Source organism: Balaenoptera borealis (genome assembly GCF_965194805.1).
Source record: "Balaenoptera borealis genome assembly, chromosome: 4".
In the NCBI taxonomy this organism is placed as follows: domain Eukaryota; kingdom Metazoa; phylum Chordata; class Mammalia; order Artiodactyla; family Balaenopteridae; genus Balaenoptera; species Balaenoptera borealis.
Window position 1 is genome coordinate 128599488 of NC_138861.1, and position 18260 is coordinate 128617747.

Genomic DNA, 18260 nt, shown 5'->3' on the forward strand with positions numbered 1-18260 from the left:
TATCAACATTTTATTTTTTAAATATGGAAATGCAAGGTATGTCCTAACTTGTTTTCAGAAAATATTATGTCCTTAAACTCTTTCCTTTGTAATTTTAATGACATCCGATTAACTGACATTTATTTTCCAGTGTTTATTGTTAAAGTGTAAGGAGCCATACAGAAACAAATTATGAAACATATATTCTAACCAACATATATAAAAATGTATTTACAGGAAAAAATGAAATGGCATATTATATATATACAAATTATATCTGTATTATATCATCATATATATCTTTAAAGAAGTATACATTTTAAAAGAAATAAGAAAGAGAAATGAGTTGGATTGCTTCAAAATTCAGTACCCAACTGTAAACATGTTTTTTCCGTATTCATTTTCCCCCAGGAGAGTTGATTTCTGGGTTGCCATGGAGTCTTCCTTGAACTCGCCAACTCAATATAGTTTTTGTATTTTCCCTAGGGCTCAGGAGGAGTGAAAGCCTATCAGAAAAGCAGGTGAAAGAAGCAAAATCTAAATGCAAAAGCATTGCCCTCCTTCTGACAGATGCCCCCAACCCCAACTCCAAGGGGGTGTTGATGTTTAAGAAGCGTCGTCGGAGGGCCAGGAAATACACCCTAGTCAGTTACGGGACTGGTGAACTTGATCGAGAGGCAGAGGAGGAGGAGGAAGAAGGCGACAAAGAGGATACATGTGAAGTAGCATTTCTGCGTGCGAGCGAATCCGAGGTGGAGGAAGAGTTGTTGTCTGACACTGACGACAACACACAAGTTGTGAACTTTGACTGGGATTCTGGACTAGTGGACATTGAAAAGAAACTGAACAGAGGGGACAAGATGGAGATGTTGCCAGACACCACAGGCAAGGGGGCCCTCATGTTTGCTAAGAGGAGGGAGAGAATGGATCAGATCACAGCCCAAAAAGAGGAGGAGAGGGTGAGTGGAATGCCAAGCAGAGAACCAGATGCTGCCCAGATGGATGGCCTGAGAACCATGACATCTTACCAAAGGAAGGAAGAAGAATCGGTGAGAGTGCAGAGCTCTGTGAGCAAAAGCTACATCGAGGTGAGCCATGGCCTCGGCCATGTGCCCCAACAGAATGGCTTCACTGGGGTGTCCGAGACAGCAGAGGCTCAGAGGATGATCCCGATGAATAGAACGGCCAAACCCTTCCCGGGGTCCGTGAACCAGCCAGCAACCCCCTTCTCTCCAACGCGAAACATGACCAGTCCCATCGCTGACTTTCCTGCGCCTCCACCTTATTCTGCAGTCACACCCCCACCTGAAACCTTCTCCAGAGCAGTGTCAAGTCCGACAGCTGGCCCACCACAGCCCCCTCCGTGGCCCCAGCCTGGCCCATGGTCCCAGCCAGCCTTTTACGATTCATCTGAACGAATAGCTTCCCGGGATGAAAGGATCGCGGTGCCAGCAAAAAGAACAGGAATATTGCAGGAGGCCAAAAGGAGAAGCACGACAAAACCCATGTTCACTTTTAAAGAGCCCAAAGTAAGCCCAAATCCTGAACTCTTGTCACTTCTTCAAAATTCGGAAGGCAAAAAGGGCACTGGAGCAGGAGGAGATTCCGGACCAGAAGAAGACTACCTCAGTTTAGGAGCAGAGGCTTGTAATTTCATGCAAAGCCCCACTGCAAAACAAAAGACCCCACCTCCTGTCGCTCCAAAGCCTTCTGTCAAGTCCTCATCCTCCCAACCAGTAACTCCAGTTTCTCCAGTCTGGTCGCCAGGAGTGGCTCCAGCCCAACCTCCTGCCTTCCCCACATCCAACCCATCACATGGCACCGTTGTTTCCTCCATCAAAATAGCGCAGCCTTCTTACCCTCCTGCCCGGCCTGCTAGTGCTCTGAACCTGGCTGGTCCCTTCAAAGGACCACAAGCATCAGTAGCCAGTCTGAACTACACTCCCAAACCAGCGGCTCCCACACCAACGGTAAACGCTGCTCATACTGGTGCAATGGGACCATCCAATGAGCTTCCAGGAATGAGTGGGAAAGGAGCCCAGCTCTTTGCTAAAAGGCAGTCGAGGATGAAAAAGTACGTGGTAGATTCAGACACCGTGCAGGCCCATGCTGCCCGTGCTCAGTCTCCCACTCCATCTCTCCCGGCCGGCTGGAAGTACTCCTCCAATGTCCGAGCACCTCCTCCTGTGGCCTACAATCCTATCCACTCCCCCTCCTACCCACTGGCTGCCGTCAAGTCCCAGCCATCAGCCCCACAGGCCTCCAAAACAAGCAAGAAAAAGGGCAAGAAACCCCTTAATGCTTTGGATGTCATGAAGCACCAGCCTTATCAGCTAAATGCATCCTTGTTTACTTTCCAACCTCCAGATGCAAAGGATGGCCTCCCTGCAAAGTCATCAGTCAAGGTCAGTTCACTGCCAGCCATGAAGCAAGCTATTCCTCCTCAGCCAGTGAATGCTGGCTCGCCCGCTAATGTGCAGGCCTCGTCTGTGTACTCAGTGCCAGCCTATAGCTCTCAGCCTTCCTTCTTTGCCGAGGCCACTTCACCAGTAAGCGCCTCCCCAGTGCCCGTGGCCATTCCCACCTCTCCAAAGCAAGAATCAGCCTCGACATCTTACTTTGTGGCACCAAGGCCGAAGTTCTCAGCAAAGAAAAGTGGTGTCACAGTTCAGGTGTGGAAACCATCTGTTGTGGAAGAGTAATCTTGTAGCTGAAGCTGAGTGTCCACTTTGCTTGAAACGAATTGTTTGCAGTGTTACTTGAGTCCCTGAGAATGCCTAGCAAGTCCTCAACTTAATTTCAGATGTCACCTCCCAATCTGGGTCCAAGGAGAATATTTTTAATGAGTCAAAAATCTAACTCAGATTGACTTAAAACATATTTATCTTCTTTGCACACTTAAAAAGTCTGGGAGCACCCCTAAATAGACATGGGCCATTATATTAAGTAAGCAGATACTTAGGGTTTATGCTTTAGCCACAAAAAAAAAAAACCAGTGATCAGTGTTATCAACATTGGGACACAGTCTTTATGTAACATAACAGCTGTGTTCCTACAGTGAAAAGGTTCAAATGTAGTGAAAACATAACATGTATTGACTGACATTTCCTTTTTAAGTAGTGCTTTATCTCTATTACTAGTATTAAAGGATAAGAAATTTATCGAGGACAGGGATCAGCTCTGGTCTGTCAACCTCAGCCACCTGTTTGATGTTGCAGAGAAGGTACCTTGGGGACGGTTGGAATGTACATAGTTTAGTAAGGTAGGTAAGAAAGAGGGGATTAATAATTATAGAGTACTTATTATGTACTAGGCTCCTTGCCAGATGTTTTACATATATTAGCTCATTTCTTTAAAGTAAACTGGATGGGCAAGAAGGATAATTATCCTTAGAGATTGATTCCCATCCTCTCTCCCCAGTTACCTAAGAAATTGAGTACATCTCCAATTGCCCATGAAGGCATAAGTTTGTTTTCCTCGGCTGAGGCAAGTGGTAGAGTACAGTAAAACGGAGTAACACATAAAAAGGTGAGCAGGCTGCAGATAAAGGTACATATGACTATTGTTTTCCTTTGGGAAATCACATGATTGGGGCATGAAGGGTTACTGACTCCAGGGGCTGACTGTGAAGCACGAGTAATCCCATGTGTGTGGAGGCCGTAGGGTGAGAACTCACAATTATTAGCATCATTTCTGAGTGACGTCACAGATTTTTTTTTTCTTGTGTTTGTTTTGCTTTCTGACAACTGCTCCTCCCACTGTTCCTTGCAATTCTATTCTTGCACCTTCACTTTATTATTTATATTTGATGGACCAGGAGGATTCAGACAAGGTTACCTTTAAATTTGGATTGGTCATACACCATGCCATCATCCAGCTGGCTCTGAAGTTAATAATGTTACTGACAGTAAACCTGAAGACCTTTCTCATATCTATTTTAAGTCCAAGTCTGACCAACCATGGAAAATATTCAACATGAATTAATGTAGAGAACCACAAAGCATTTTTGACAGCTCCAAGGAAAGCCATCTACTTGATACAAGAGATATGTCTAGAGACCTCTCATAAAAGCTTGCCTGGTGTGAGGGTACATGGTATCATTTTAATCCTCTGAAAATACCTGTATTCCTGTTCTTTTTCTGCTGTCACTGTCAATCTGCTCTATTTTCACTACCCTATTAAAACTATTACTTTCTTCTTTAATCTGTTCAATGTATTAAAAAAAAATACTTCCCTGTATGAGCTGTTCTGACCTAAGTCATTTCTCTGATATTTCTCTTATATTGCTTCCCAAACATCTGAATTTCTTTTCTGTGAACATTTCCATTTCTCTGTAAATTGTAAAACTGCAAGCCGTAGGTATTTGTATGACATAACACAGAGGAGAATTAAGTCAGCTACAGAACAATGGGGCTTATTCTTCTGCTTTTTCTCTGGAAAATCTTCCATTGCTTTTGGTGGCAATTTATGTAGAGGTTAGAACCACAGGATGTAGCTTGGTCTCTTATTTGCCTTTTTGGGAAATCAATTAGGAAGATTCATACAGGATAAAGGAAAAAGCAGTCTATCCATTATATAAGGCTATTGTTTGTATTACTTGTTCTTTGCAAAGGAAGTCTGTTGAATGCTGTGCATTTTGCATTCTTTTCTAATAGAACAACCAAAAAAGGCATCTTAAGGTGAAGCAGGAAAGGAGATCATTTTTGTAACCTTGCATTCTTAACATAGCATTTAAAGAACGGCATGAATTAGAGGAAAGAAAATGGAACACAAAGTAGTCAATTTGAGATCACTGGTTCAAAAGTAGCCTAGAATGGTAATGACCCACAAGTATTTACAGTTGTCCAGTGGTTTGTGGTATGTAGGAATGAGGAGTGTTTGGGGTCCATTTCCTGTTGGACAGGTGGCCATCCTATCAGAGCCACTGTTTGGAGTTGATGACTAAAGACACAACTAACATGACTGAGACCGTCATGGGGTTCCCAAAAAGCTTCTAAGAAGCATGTCAGGCATGCAATCAAAGCATCCACAGCTTCGACTGGGAGCTGGTAGCATAGATCTCATCTGGAACCATACAGTCCCAAATTATGGAAAAGGCATGGGAATCCTCCAAAATTGTATCCACAGCAGAGTCTAACCTCACCCTGAGAGATGGGGGCTGGGAGGGAGAAGGACTGAGCCAGCTCCCTGGAGAAGGAGGGATTTCTTTGCCTCTTCTCCCCAGCCGGGGAGCCCCATGGGAACTGGCAAGCAGAATAAGCTGGGTGTACCACCTTTCAGGTTGGAGTTCTGGAAATGATGTCAGTGCAGCAGGTGGGAGACTTAGGACTCATGACCTCAGTTTCCCTCCCACTGGGAACCCTTTGAATTCAGGGTGTTGGCTTTGTTGTGGTGGCAGATATTCGGATTGGTTGCTTGGCTAGTTTGAGGGTACGAGGAGGCAGTTTTTGTTTAGTTTAGGACCTTGTCTTTATCTTTGTCCTTTGTTAGCTTAATTTCTAGGTAGAGCACCCCACCCATGAAGTCAAGTTGTCATCGTCAACACAATAGCAACGATCATTTACTGAGTGTTTGTGTTATGATAGGTGCCTTATATACATTATCCTAAGGAATCCACTGCATGGTTAACAGGCACTGGAATATAAAATAAAATGTAATCACAGTCACTCACTTACTGCAGGACCTTATGCAAATTTCTTTCCACCAGTGTCCCCTTAGTGATGTCTCAAACCTCTCTTCCTGGAATGTTGTGCCACAGTGAATGTGAACAACACTAGCTATACTAGGAAGAAAGGTGCTATGTAAATGTAAGTACACATATTCCTCTCAGTCTTATAGGAGGGCAGATTGAATCACAGAACTGGTAAGATTGAGAATCTGAGCACTGCCACTTTGATCTTAGAACAGTTACAGTCTTATTTCTAATATTTCAATAATAAACACATTCTGCTTTGAGAGAGGAAAATCACACTGTTTCTGCATTTTGACTATTCATTGATAGTATAAAGCATACATTTTTAGGAATATGTTTTATAAGACACACTGGGGCTGTCATTCTGGAACATGTAAAATTTTGTACTTCAAAATATATCTAGCACGATTGTTAATGATAACATGTACCTCATTTAATCTTCACAAGAAGCAACTCATTTTAACTACAGGAAAACTGATCTGAGTTACAGTAGTTCTTGAGAGTAAGCCAGGATTCTTTAACTCTTCTAGATAGTGCTGACCCCTTTCAAAAAGTGGGTTTCATAGGACTGAGTATTATCACACAGTTGAATTCTAGCCTGGCCACAAGAGTCGCATCTGAGATGTCAAGAACAAATGATCTGCATTTAAAGGGAGTGGACTAAGTTATGTGGGACCATTGTTTTGTTTACAGTTACTAGCTTAAAAAACTTTGAAGGCTCTTTGCTGCTGACAGGCATATCAAACACTCTGAATGCAGCACTTTCACAGACGTTTCTTGAGACCACAAGAAGACACATGGCTGTTAGTGTCTGAGTTTGGATTTAATCTTTCAAACAAAAGTCCCTTGCTGTGTAACATTTCATCCAGTTACAAATTCGAGAACCTGCAAGCACCCAAATTCAAAGAGTGAACTCCTGAAATCCATTGCTATTTTATGAGTCATCACTGGCAGGAAGGGTATTTGAAGTCATGGTCATCAAAAAGAAGTGATTGTTTTCTGAAAAGCTAAATGCTTAAAATGCTTCCAGAGGGAAGCAGTGGGCTGTGTTCTCATTCCCTCCTAAAATCACAGTTGTTGAGTTTGTTTTAAAAATTGTTAAAAGTTCATGAGAAAAATATGTAAATTCTAAGAGCCAACATTATATTCCCAGAAGCACTGACTCTTGCTGGTCTCATGTCCCCTTATCACTGGACTCTGGGGGACACAAAGACTCGTGTAACACTTCAGTGCCGCTGAGTTTGTCAACAAGTATTCTGGGAAAAAGCAGAAATGAATTCTTCTCTAGACTTCCCACCAGGATTGGCCAAAGGCCATAAAGCAAGCTAGTAAATTCCCACAGGACCCAAACACCAGGCAAAATTGCTAAAAGAGGCCAGTCTGAGTTTAAAAAAAGGAAAAAAATTACAGGCCATCCTGTGGAGCATCAGACCAATAAAAACCAGAAGCCCCCAAATCAGACTATTATTTCCTTGATGTTATCAGGTACAGCCAGTTTCTTAAATTAAAAAAAAATTTAATGTTTCTATGGTATGTATATTTGTACATGAAATTACCATTTGGCACTTGGAAATCACAGACCTTACTACTCAGAAGCAATTGAGTGAAGAGAAATTTAATTAAAAAATATCAAATCCTGTCAGATTCCTGATTTTATCAGAGCTATGCCAGCTAATAAAGTATCTCTCAAGTACAAAAAAAAAGTTAGGCTTCTACAGGGTCCTATAGTTTAAATAATTGTTTGTTATTGATACAAAGAATTTCTTAAATTTTCATTTTTTGGTTCTAAATGTAAAGTTCCTCACGTGTACCTCTGTTTATACCTCATTCTTGACACGTTTATCTAAATTATGTGTGTGTATGACTGGTAAGATATACATTCAGGGTCCTAATAAAAATAATCACAAGGACCTACTTTCCAGCCTACCCTTCTTCCTCTACCTGATAATAATAATAATATTTAAAATAATAACATTCCAATATACCATGGAGGAATCCTGCTTTCACAGCCCCTACTTCTTGAGCTCCTTGATAATTATTAATGGTTGTTCATGGAAAACAAACAAACAAACATAGATTTGCAATTAGCTCTAAGTTGAAAAGAAATGCACGTTTTAGGTATAAACTGAGAAAAATTTTCTTCTTGCAAGTAAATATCAAAAAGCAAAAGTTGTTTTTTATGTTCTTCAAGAGACATTTTAGAAGTCAGGGAGACTCTTTGGTATCTTTATTTAGTGGAATGATCTGTTTTCAAGACCACCCAAAGGCCCTGAGTCAAGATTACGGTCCCAGTTAGGATAACATGGGTGGGGATGGAAGCTGTGGCAGCCATTTAACCAAGCTCATGAGGTCTAAGGAAAAGACAGAAGGTAGGGTGGGGGGGTTGATGTATTAAGTTTCTACTGAAAGCCAGGAACGATGTTAATACTTTACATAAATTATAACAATAACTAACATTAACTGAGCACAAACTCTGCGCCCTGAATTGTGCCAAGCATCTTCATAGATTCTCTCTTTTTTTTTTTTTAAATGGATATATAATTGACATATAACATCATATTAGTTTCAGGTGTACAATAATGATTTGATACTAGTATATATTGCAAATTGATCATCACAATAGGTCTAATTAACATCCATCATCACACATAGTTACAAATTTCTTTTTCTTGTGATAAGAACTTTTAAGATCTACTCTCTTAGCAACTTTCAAATATACATTACAGTATTGTTAACTATAGTCACCATGCTGTACATTACATCCCCAGAACTTATTTATCTGATAACCTCAAGTTTGTACCTTTAACCACCTTCACCCATTTTGCCCACCCACACCTCCACCCCTCTGGCAACCACCATAGAGTATCTTTTTTAATCAGTAGTCCTTATGAGATAGGTACCATCATAATCCTCAGTGTATAGATTATAGATGGGATTCTGAGGCACAAAGAGGCTGAATATCTTGCCCAAGATCACATAGCGTTAAGTAGTGGACCCTGGATTCGGTCTGGACCTACACTCTTAACCAATTACACTGTGATCTCATTTACTCCTCAGAATTACCCTGAACGTGAAGGTATTATTATTATTTCCATTTCATAGACGAGGTATCTGAAGCCCAGAGAGGCTAACCAACTTGTCCGGCAATCACTAAGCTTATAAAGTAGTGGGCTATGGTTGGACCTACATACTTATCTGACATCAAAGCCCAGGCTCTCCCTTCAGTACCACAAGATTTCCACAGTCTCATTAGACCCCAGAATCCCACTCCCTGAGACCTGTTAATTATGTGTTCAGCAAACCATCCACCAAGAGCCTACTCTACATATGCTTAATGGATAGCTTTGACCACTTGAGAGACATTAGAAAGGACCCTACTATCATAAGATTGCTCATAAAATCAGATGCTATGATAACATGCTGGAAGCAAAAACCAGTCTCTGAAAAAGAAGCATCTGTTTTGTAAGTAGAAATGATGGATTTGACAGTGATTTTGTATGAGTTCCCAAAATTCTTTCACTTATATCAGGGTGAAAAGGTGATATTCATGGGCTGGGGGTGGTGAGGAATGTCATTAAAAAAAAATAAAGCAAAATCAAAGGCTCTACATAAAAGGAAGTGCTCCCCTTGGCTTCATGCCTTTCCCACCAGAAGTAATTCAGGGAACTTTCTTATCATAGTGAATCAGCACCCAGCTTGGTTTGCTACTAAACCAATAATAACTTGAGATATTTCAACAGGAATAAGTCTACACAGAATAATGCTGAGAGAGTCACAGTTTTCAGTGTTTCAAAATATATCTAAAAAAGTAGTCGTCACTGGAATCTTAGAGTTCCATGAAGTGTCTCCTAGCTGAGCTAGCATTCATCCTGGATATGGATGAGGCAGCAAACCCTTCCTGCTGCAAAGTCCTCAATGAAGGTTTCTCAACAGGTATTTCTGTTGAAAAGTTCCCAGAGAGGACATTTTTATACCTTATGTTTTTTCCAGTAGTTTTTTGTTTTGTTCTGTTTGCTTTAAACTATGTCTCATTGTCATTTTGGAAACATCTCCTAAAGAACTCCTGTAATGGATTCTAAATGTGGGTATGAACATTCTCGTCACTAACTTCAAGGAGAGAAGATGTGAACTTCTGAGTTAATTGTAAAAAACCCTCATTATATTTGCAGAGCTTTACTGCCTTAATTTAAAATCATAGATCCACTAATACAGTGATAATTATGAGGACTTACTATATGCTAGGTGCCATTCTAAAGACTTAACAAATTTTAACTTTTTTAGTCATCACAGAATTACTAGTGTATGAAGAAGGTACTATTATCATTCTACTTTACAGATGAGAAAATACAGTAAAGAAAAGTTAAGAAACTTGTCTAAAGTGATGGGGCTAAGACTCAAGACTCAACAGTCAGACTCCAGAGCCATTCTCTAATCACAAGGCTACATTACCTCACTTGATCACAAGAAGACAAAGGTCACATATGAAAGGAATTGCCCATCAGAGGTGATAAGCTATACCTGTCTCAAGAATAACTCAAAAGTTACTTTATACCTTCCAAATCAAAGAAAGAAATGTTGAAAAAACTTCTTAGAGTTTGGTAGCCCCAAATGATAGACACTTGTGAACAGGTACAAGGGGAGGGAGAAAGGTGTCATTTTTATTTCTACCAGCCTATTTGCTTATAACTCAAATGGTAGGAGGAAGTCTAACATTTTGCTAGTTCCATTGAGTGAACACCCATGATGTGTCAGACTAAATTCCTCAAACACCCACTTCAAGCCATCATATATTACTACAGCTGTGCTAATTTACACCAGGTAAATTAAGGAAAAAAAGAATAGTGATGAGAAATTCCTCAAATTTTAGTAACAATAATGCAGAAAAATGTCCTTGCAAATATTTAAATTAAAAAATAAGTTAATTAAAGCAATGATTTGATTTAGGGGAAGCATAAGGTAACCATTTTTTAAATGAAATTCACCTATGATTACGTGAGATAATGCACATAAACACCAAGTATACAGAGACAACATTTTGTAGTGGGTAAGCATGTGGACTTGGGCCAAATGCCTGCAGCTGAATCCCAGGCCACCTCTTGCTTGTTCGGAGACATTAGGCAAACGATTCACCCTCTCTGTGTCTCAGTACCCTCTGCTATGTAATGGAGAAGATAATAGGTGTACCTCACGATTTGTGAAGATTAAACAAACCAATATGTGCGATGGGTATAAAACAGTGCCTGGCGCATAGAAAGCATTCAACATATGTTAGCTCTTAATATTCTTATAAAGGGCACTCAATAAACAATAGCTACTATTTCATAAACTACCAAGGAGGGAAACACACACAATGATGAAAAAAGTTCTTTTGTTTTCTCTGTTAATATGAATCCCAGTTTAAGGGATCTAAGAGAACTAAAATAGAAAAAGCAGCAGCAGTATCTGTATAAATCTCATATTGACATGAAGAATAATATACCCCCAGGAGTCTTTTACTGAGACATCTTTGTTTCTTCTCTACTGTTTTCTTTTTAGTGAAGCTTTATTTGTCTATATTCCTCTGTATTCAGCCTATTGGTCAATTTTTTTCTCTTTTGTCTTCATCTATTGTACTAGCATTGTTGTAGTGGTATACAAAGATGAGACCAGGATTCAAAAAGACTGGTACAATATTTTTTAAAAAAGAAACTTAATATCAGCTTTGAAACTCACTATAAAGGGACTATGTTAAATTCAAAGTACCAATATTAAAGAAAATAAGTGTGGTGTATTTAGCAATATAGAGAGAATTCTTATGGGGAAATGCTTGTAAATGAAATATATTCTCAAAATAGAATAGCTGGTATCCTGAGCAAGGTTCTAGTAGGATAGTTGAAGCTTAACTAGGCCTATCACATAGAAAGTGGAACAGTTGGCAACCCAATCCCCGAAGCTACCCCAATTCAGGCCTGCAACAGTTGGGGCTCTGAGAGAACCTGGCTGGCCTCTGACGATGCAGCAGGCAGTTGTTCTTATCCCTCCTCCTCAACACTGTCCCAGGATGAAGGGTCAGCAACCTGGTCTTTTTAGAGTAATTGATCCCCTTGCCTGAGAAGCGTGATCAGTTTCCAGAACCAGAAAGAGTGAAACCTCGGTCTGAACAGAGCAAACTCCCAGCTCACAGGGCAAGTGATGAAAAACAATTCTCAGAAGCTGAGTGACTGATGTAGGGAGGAACTTAAAATTCCAGCTGCCTTTCAAACACAGGGAATTTCTGTGGGTTTTCTGGTACTTGTAGAATTCTTCTGAGTCAGAAGCAGAAGTTAGGACGATCTTGAAGAGAGAAAAATCACAAGATGAGATTCGGAAAACTTCATCTGAATCTAAAATTGCTTTAGTTTCAAATACAGTTAAATTGACTTAGTTAAGTTTTCCTTTTGTGGCGTTTAATTACACTTTTTCTTAAAAAGTAAAAAACAACTAGGTTTCTTTCTTACATGGCATTAGTTCTTTTTTCTGCTAGCATATCTCAGATTGATAAAGAAGTATTCACAAAACCATCCTCTAGAGCTAAAAATCACTAAGGAATTGGCTGGACTGATATAAATAAAATGATAATTTAAAGTATCATACCAACCCTTCCACAGTTGGAAGTTTCTTTCTTGTTTTAATCACACTCAGAGTTTATTGATGGTCTGGGCCACTGGACTACTTGTTACTGCTTATCAGATGGTGCCACTTATAATCCTTCATATAAACTCAATATGGGCTAAATAGATTTTGAATTCTACGTTATGAAATGTCCAGCAAAATGTCACAATTCATTTCAGGTGGTATTACTGAAATTAAGAGCAAAGCAAAATATATCTCTTAGAACTTTTAATTTTAGTTTTTCACTTCAGTTCACCAACTATTTCCTTTATATACAATGTTTTAGTGTGAGCAAACTATTGTCTTCACAGTATTCTTTTTTTTTAGCTTCACAGTATTCTAATATGCAGTTTTCCAACTTTTGTTCCCAGGGAAAAATTAAGATTCCCCTCGTCCCAGGGAAATTATGATTTAGTAGCCCCTGGATGGGGCCCAGGAATTTGTTTTTGTAACATATACCCCAGGTGATTCTGATGCTAATGGGTTGTGAACTGCACTTTGAAAACCAGTTTTCTAACACACAAAACACTGAAGTCAACTTTATTCTTTAAAACCCATCAATAGGTTTCTAGTTCATTCAGTCTGGGACAGTCAGACTTGTAAACAGCACCTGCTTGCAAATGCTCTTGATGCCTTGTCTGAAGGGAACAGGCCCTGAAGTGCTGATCTTGACAGCTTTATTCTAAAAGCCCAGGAGGTGGCAGCAAACTCTCTTCCCGCTCAGAGAGTGCTTCACAGGCAACCATTCTAAAGCGTGTTGCAAATAATTTGCTTTGAACAGTCTTTTAAATTTGTTTTTTAAATAGAAGACTAAAGAGGGCCTTGAGATGTGATTTTATCTGACCCCCTGCTTCTAATCAAGTCGGAGAATAAATATTTCTAGGAATAGAATGATACAATTTTATCATCTAGAGAAGTGACTGTACAAAGTTCCCTGGCTGATTTTTCTTATCTCTGGGCAAAGGGATTGTATGACTTCCCTTGGCCGTAGGGCAGCAGAGTCTCTTATCTCCAATCAAAAATGTTCTTACTAATAACAAACTGAAATCTCTCTGGCAGTAATCAAAACATTCTTATTTTGGGATCTAGACTAAAGGAGAATTTTGAAGCACTTTGAATGCTAATTAGCTTTTTAAAATGGAAACAAGTATGATTGTAAAATCTGCGAAACTAAAAAGAAGTTCGTGCACTTTATGGATCACAGGGAAAGATCCCAATATTTTTGTTTAACCTTAACATTAAGACAATCAGATTGTGTGCTGGACTGACAAAAAGGCAAAGTCAGTCAAGAGGCTGCTTAAACATTAGAAGAGTGAACAGAACAAAGGGACAGGTAGGCCCACTGAGTAGCAGCTTTGATCCCAACAGGAGTATTGTTTTCAGGCCTTTGACGCACTAAAGTTTATTTCTAAAACCAAAAGGATGGTGATGTGTCTGGAAGTTCTGTAATATGAGATATATGTTTGTACATTTACCAGTGGGAGGAGAAAAGACTAAAAGGAGGTAGGAGAGCTGGATATTTGAGGAACTTTGGTATGGATGAGAGAGTAAAGGTCTCCATTGTGAAAAAGAAAAACAGGACTAGTGAATGGAAGTTACAAGACAGTAAATTTCAGTTTAACTTAAGAAAACTTCAAAAACTTGTGGGGAAGGAATGGAGAAGGAACTAACGTGTGTATTAGACATATAAAATGCGTTAAGGGTCTTAATCCATGTATTTAATTTTCACAACGACCTTATTTGGTGGAAATTATCCTCATTTTTTTTTTTTTTTTTAATTGATAAGGAAACTGAAGCTCAGGGAGCTTAAGAAAATTGCCCAAAGTCACCCAGCCAGTAAGGTGGCAGACTCACCAGCTGAATCCAAGTTTATCTGTTTTCATAGCCTGTGCTTTTTCCATTGCAATGCCTATCAGGGGTGTTATAAAAGGAACTCCTGTACCTCATGGAAGTTTGATTGCAGGATCTCTAAAATGCCTTGCATCTCTAAGATTTTATAATTCTCTATATAAATAGCTCCTTAAAAACATTTGGGTTTTAAGTGTTGTGAGTATTTTGACGCAGTTCAATGCTTTTTAAAAACCAAGGTCAGTTTAACACCCGACAAGACAAAATTTGTTTGTTCCTTACCACTTTAATTCCAGAGTATTTGAAGAAAAAATCTTAAAGACATCATTTTTCTAATGAGACAAAAAGCAGAGCTTAGGAGGTTAGAGAATAATTTTTCTTTCCTTGAAGCCCTGACTAGAAGATTTGCTTTGGTTCCAGTGTCTGTAAAGTGTGACTATAATTCCTCCTGTCTATTCTTGACACACGCACAGATACTTCCTGAGAATGGAGAGCATTCTGAAACTCAGAGACACCTCTAGTCCTAGGGCAGCCATTAGGCACGCTGGAGTAAAGTAAGAAAAGGGCTTGCAATTCTGTAAAGCAGAACTTCTGCTATTCTTTGCTTATCATTTCACCTGAATCACTAGATCTCCATCCTTTGCTCTTAAAATGCACGTTCCATTTTATGAAATTACGTCAAACGTATTATGCATTCATACAAAAAGCAATTTTTGACAAAGAACCATTTAGTATCTACCTTCTTTGCTTTCACTATTCAACCTCTGTTTTGTTGTCTTTTTTTTTTTTTTTCCCCCAAACTTCTGTAATATTCTACCTACCACTGTCAACCATGGGCAAAGTGAAAATCCTGTTTTGTGAATGGTGCATAGATGTTTAATTATCAGTGTATCATGGGGATGCATTGCATTGTCAGACTTCATTTTGTCTCATCTAGACTTCATTTTTTTGCACAAAATGGACTGGTCTAGACAACTAGTTGTAACATCAAAGTTGGATTTCATCTGGGACTATCCGACCCACAGTGAGAAATTGTAAGAGCTGCTCCCCCTACCCACACCTCCTTCAGGCTCTTTAAATTTTTATTTATTTATTTATTTATGGCTGTGTTGGGTCTTCGTTTCTGTGCGAGGGCTTTCTCTAGTTGTGGCAAGCGGGGACCACTCTTCATCGCGGTGCGCAGGCCTCTCACTACCGCGGCCTCTCTTGTTGCGGAGCACAGGCTCCAGACGCGCAGGCTCAGTAATTGTGGCTCACGGGCCCAGCTGCTCCGTGGAATGTGGGATCTTCCGAGACCAGGGCTTGAACCAATGTCCCCTGCATTGGCAGGCAGATTCTCTGCCACTGTGCCACCAGGGAAGCCCTCCTTCAGGCTCTTTAAATGAAGGAATTGGGAGATAAGTTTCCTCCCAGCTAAAACACACAAAAGCTCTAGCCTAGGTCACTAGCATGTGTGATTCCAGGTGGTCAATCATCGCTGATCTATTAATTATATTTTAAAAGGGACTTATCCTCATTAGATTTACCAATATTGAAAGAAGCAAGATTAAGGACAAGAATGGAATGGGGAAACAACCATCGACTGGAAAATCTGAATACCACTATCAGAAAGTGTCTAATAATATTTACAAAACAGATCAAAACAGATTTGAGAGGAACTTTTTGACTGGTATAAGTAAGGAATCTTTTTACAAATAGATAAGCTCTGGACATTTTTTCCCCATTCCTTCCCCAGCATTTTTCTTTTCTTTAATGGATAGTTGCTTAAGAACTTCAAACATACATCTTACTGAAGGATCTCTTCTCTTCTCTCAATCTCGAATGTATATTTATGATGGCCTAGACATGTTAGTACCTCCAGAAGAATTTACCTTTTATATTAGGCTAAGACTACACAACCAAAGTGGCTTAGAGGGTTGATGAAGTGTTAGCTAGTTCATAAGGCTTTTGTTAATTCGTCTATGCATTTGTATGAATCAATACTGAAAGTGAAACAATTATTTAGCAATTGGTAGCAATAGCTACCTAACATCATATCAAAATGAAGGTGAACTTGGGAATGAGGAGTGGTCAGGGAAATAATAAGGAATGAGACCTTTTGAATAAATGAGTGGCCCACATAGAAAAATTTGCTGTAGTATTAATATGCAATGTTATGTCTAGATAATTACATATTGCCATTTTATAAGTGCATTAAGAAAGCTATGCCAATAGGAAAAGCTGTAATAACTAATGTCAAGGGCAAAATTAAATATTTGCTCTCTAATTTTGAAAGTTTGATAAGTAGACAAGCATCCTAATACCTTATGAGACATCCCCTTGAACCATTAATGGAATTACATTTATACCTGGGATTAGTATCTTCAAGTAAAGTAAATGCTTCCTAATTTTGAAGAAATGTACCTGGGACACTTCTGATAAAAGATGTTTCCGTATTTCCCATTTGCATTTGAAAAGCACACCATCAGGACTATCACTGTACACTCTGCTTTAATCTATTTTCCCCCTTAATGGTCTTTTTTTTTTTTTTTTAGTTATTTTTGGCTGTTTTGGGTCTTCGTTGCTATGCATGGGCTTTCTCTAGTTGCGGCGAGCGGGGGCCACTCTTTGTTGCCGTACGCGGGATTCTCATTGCGGTGGCTTCTCCTGTTGTGGAGCACGGGCTCTAGGGCACGTGGGCTTCAGTAGTTGTGGTGCGCAGACTCAGTAGTTGTGGCTCGTGGGCTCTAGAGTGAAGGATCAGTAGTTGTGGCGCACGGGCTCAGTTGCTCCATGGAATGTGGGATCTTCCTGGACTAGGGCTTGAACCCTTGTCCCCTGAATTGGCAGGCGGATTCTTAACCACTGCGTCATCAGGGAAGCCCCCCTTAGTGGTCTTTTATCTCTTCATTTGAAAAACCATCACTCATTTGAAACTCCCACTTACTTTATGGCGTTCTTGTGTCTCTAAAATGAATTGACATATATGAAATTATTGTGTAAATTCCCTCAAACAAGAAAGTTATCATTAAATAAAATGTACCACTTATTCCAGAGAGATATGGTAAGGCAATTAAGCAAAATTTTTATCTACTCTGCACTTAAGGAAACAAGTTGGTGATTTCCCAGATGAAGAGTTATATTTTTTTATTCCTAATTTTAAACATCACTCTGGAGCCATGTTTTTGACAAAGGAAGCATAAATATGATTTGGCACTAAATCTTAAACTTCCGTACCATTTTTTTTTTTTTTTTTTTTTTAGATTCCTATATATGCGTTAGCATACGGTATTTGTGTTTCTCTCTGGCAGGAATAAAGATGTAGACATAGAGAATGGACTTAAAGACACGAGGTGGGAGAGGGAAGCTGGGGTGAGTTGAGAGTAGCATCAACATATATACACTACCACATGTAAAATAGATAGCTAGTGGGAAGCAGCAGCACAGCACAGGGAGATCAGCTCGGTGCTCTGCAATGACCTAGAGGGGTGCGATAGGGAGGATGGGAGGGAGGCTCAAGAGGGAGGGGATATGGGGACATATGTATGCATATGGCTGATTCACTTTATTGTACAACAGAAACTAACACAGTATAAATAAATAAATATTGAAAAAAAAATTTTAAACTTTCCAAGAACAGTAGGTTAAACATTTTCCTCAATGCCCAGGATATGAATCAAAGGATCTATTTAATAAGTTTAAAAACGTAATGGATAGAAGAACAGTTACAAAGATCAAGTTAAGTCGTTTTCTTCATGCTGTATCCTCTGCATCCTTATGAAATAATGTCACGTGTTGTGTAGTTGTTGATGTGTCTGTCACTACCATTAACCAGCTTGGATTTTCCGTTTTTTTTTAATGTTATAAGGAATTGTAACAGTAGGATTGCCTAAAAAGCTGCCAGTAGGAAATTTGGAGAATGTTATCATGCAGAGGGCCCGAGCAAGGTTGTTCTATAGCACCCACACATATCTTAAGAATTGGTCTTAATATCTTAACTGACAAAATTTTCCTCTGAGAAAGCCATTCTAGTTGGGAAATGAGTTTGCTTAAGGGATATTAGCTCCACTTCAAATAGCAGGCACATAAGCTATAAAAAATATCTCTTATCCCTACTTTCCTTCTGGGGATA

General features: G+C 39.5%; 1 protein-coding gene and 1 long non-coding RNA gene across 4 annotated transcripts in view; both read left to right on the forward strand.

The window, feature by feature from the left end:
* Positions 1 to 18260, forward strand: part of SYNPO2 (synaptopodin 2) — a 174480-nt gene that overhangs the window by 137468 nt on the left and 18752 nt on the right. The window contains exon 4 of one of the 3 annotated variants that reach the window (XM_082389614.1): positions 466 to 2651. The exons of 1 other annotated variant lie outside the window; for it this stretch is intronic. In XM_082389614.1, coding sequence (XP_082245740.1) covers positions 466 to 2651 — 2186 coding nt within the window. Of the gene's footprint in view, positions 1 to 465; positions 4219 to 18260 lie in introns of those variants that run through there. One more of the 3 variants, XM_082389613.1, reaches the window with a different exon arrangement.
* Positions 11991 to 16269, forward strand: LOC309627629. Its single transcript, XR_014243871.1, has 2 exons — positions 11991 to 15218; positions 15522 to 16269. It is a non-coding gene; the product is annotated as an uncharacterized lncRNA (long non-coding RNA).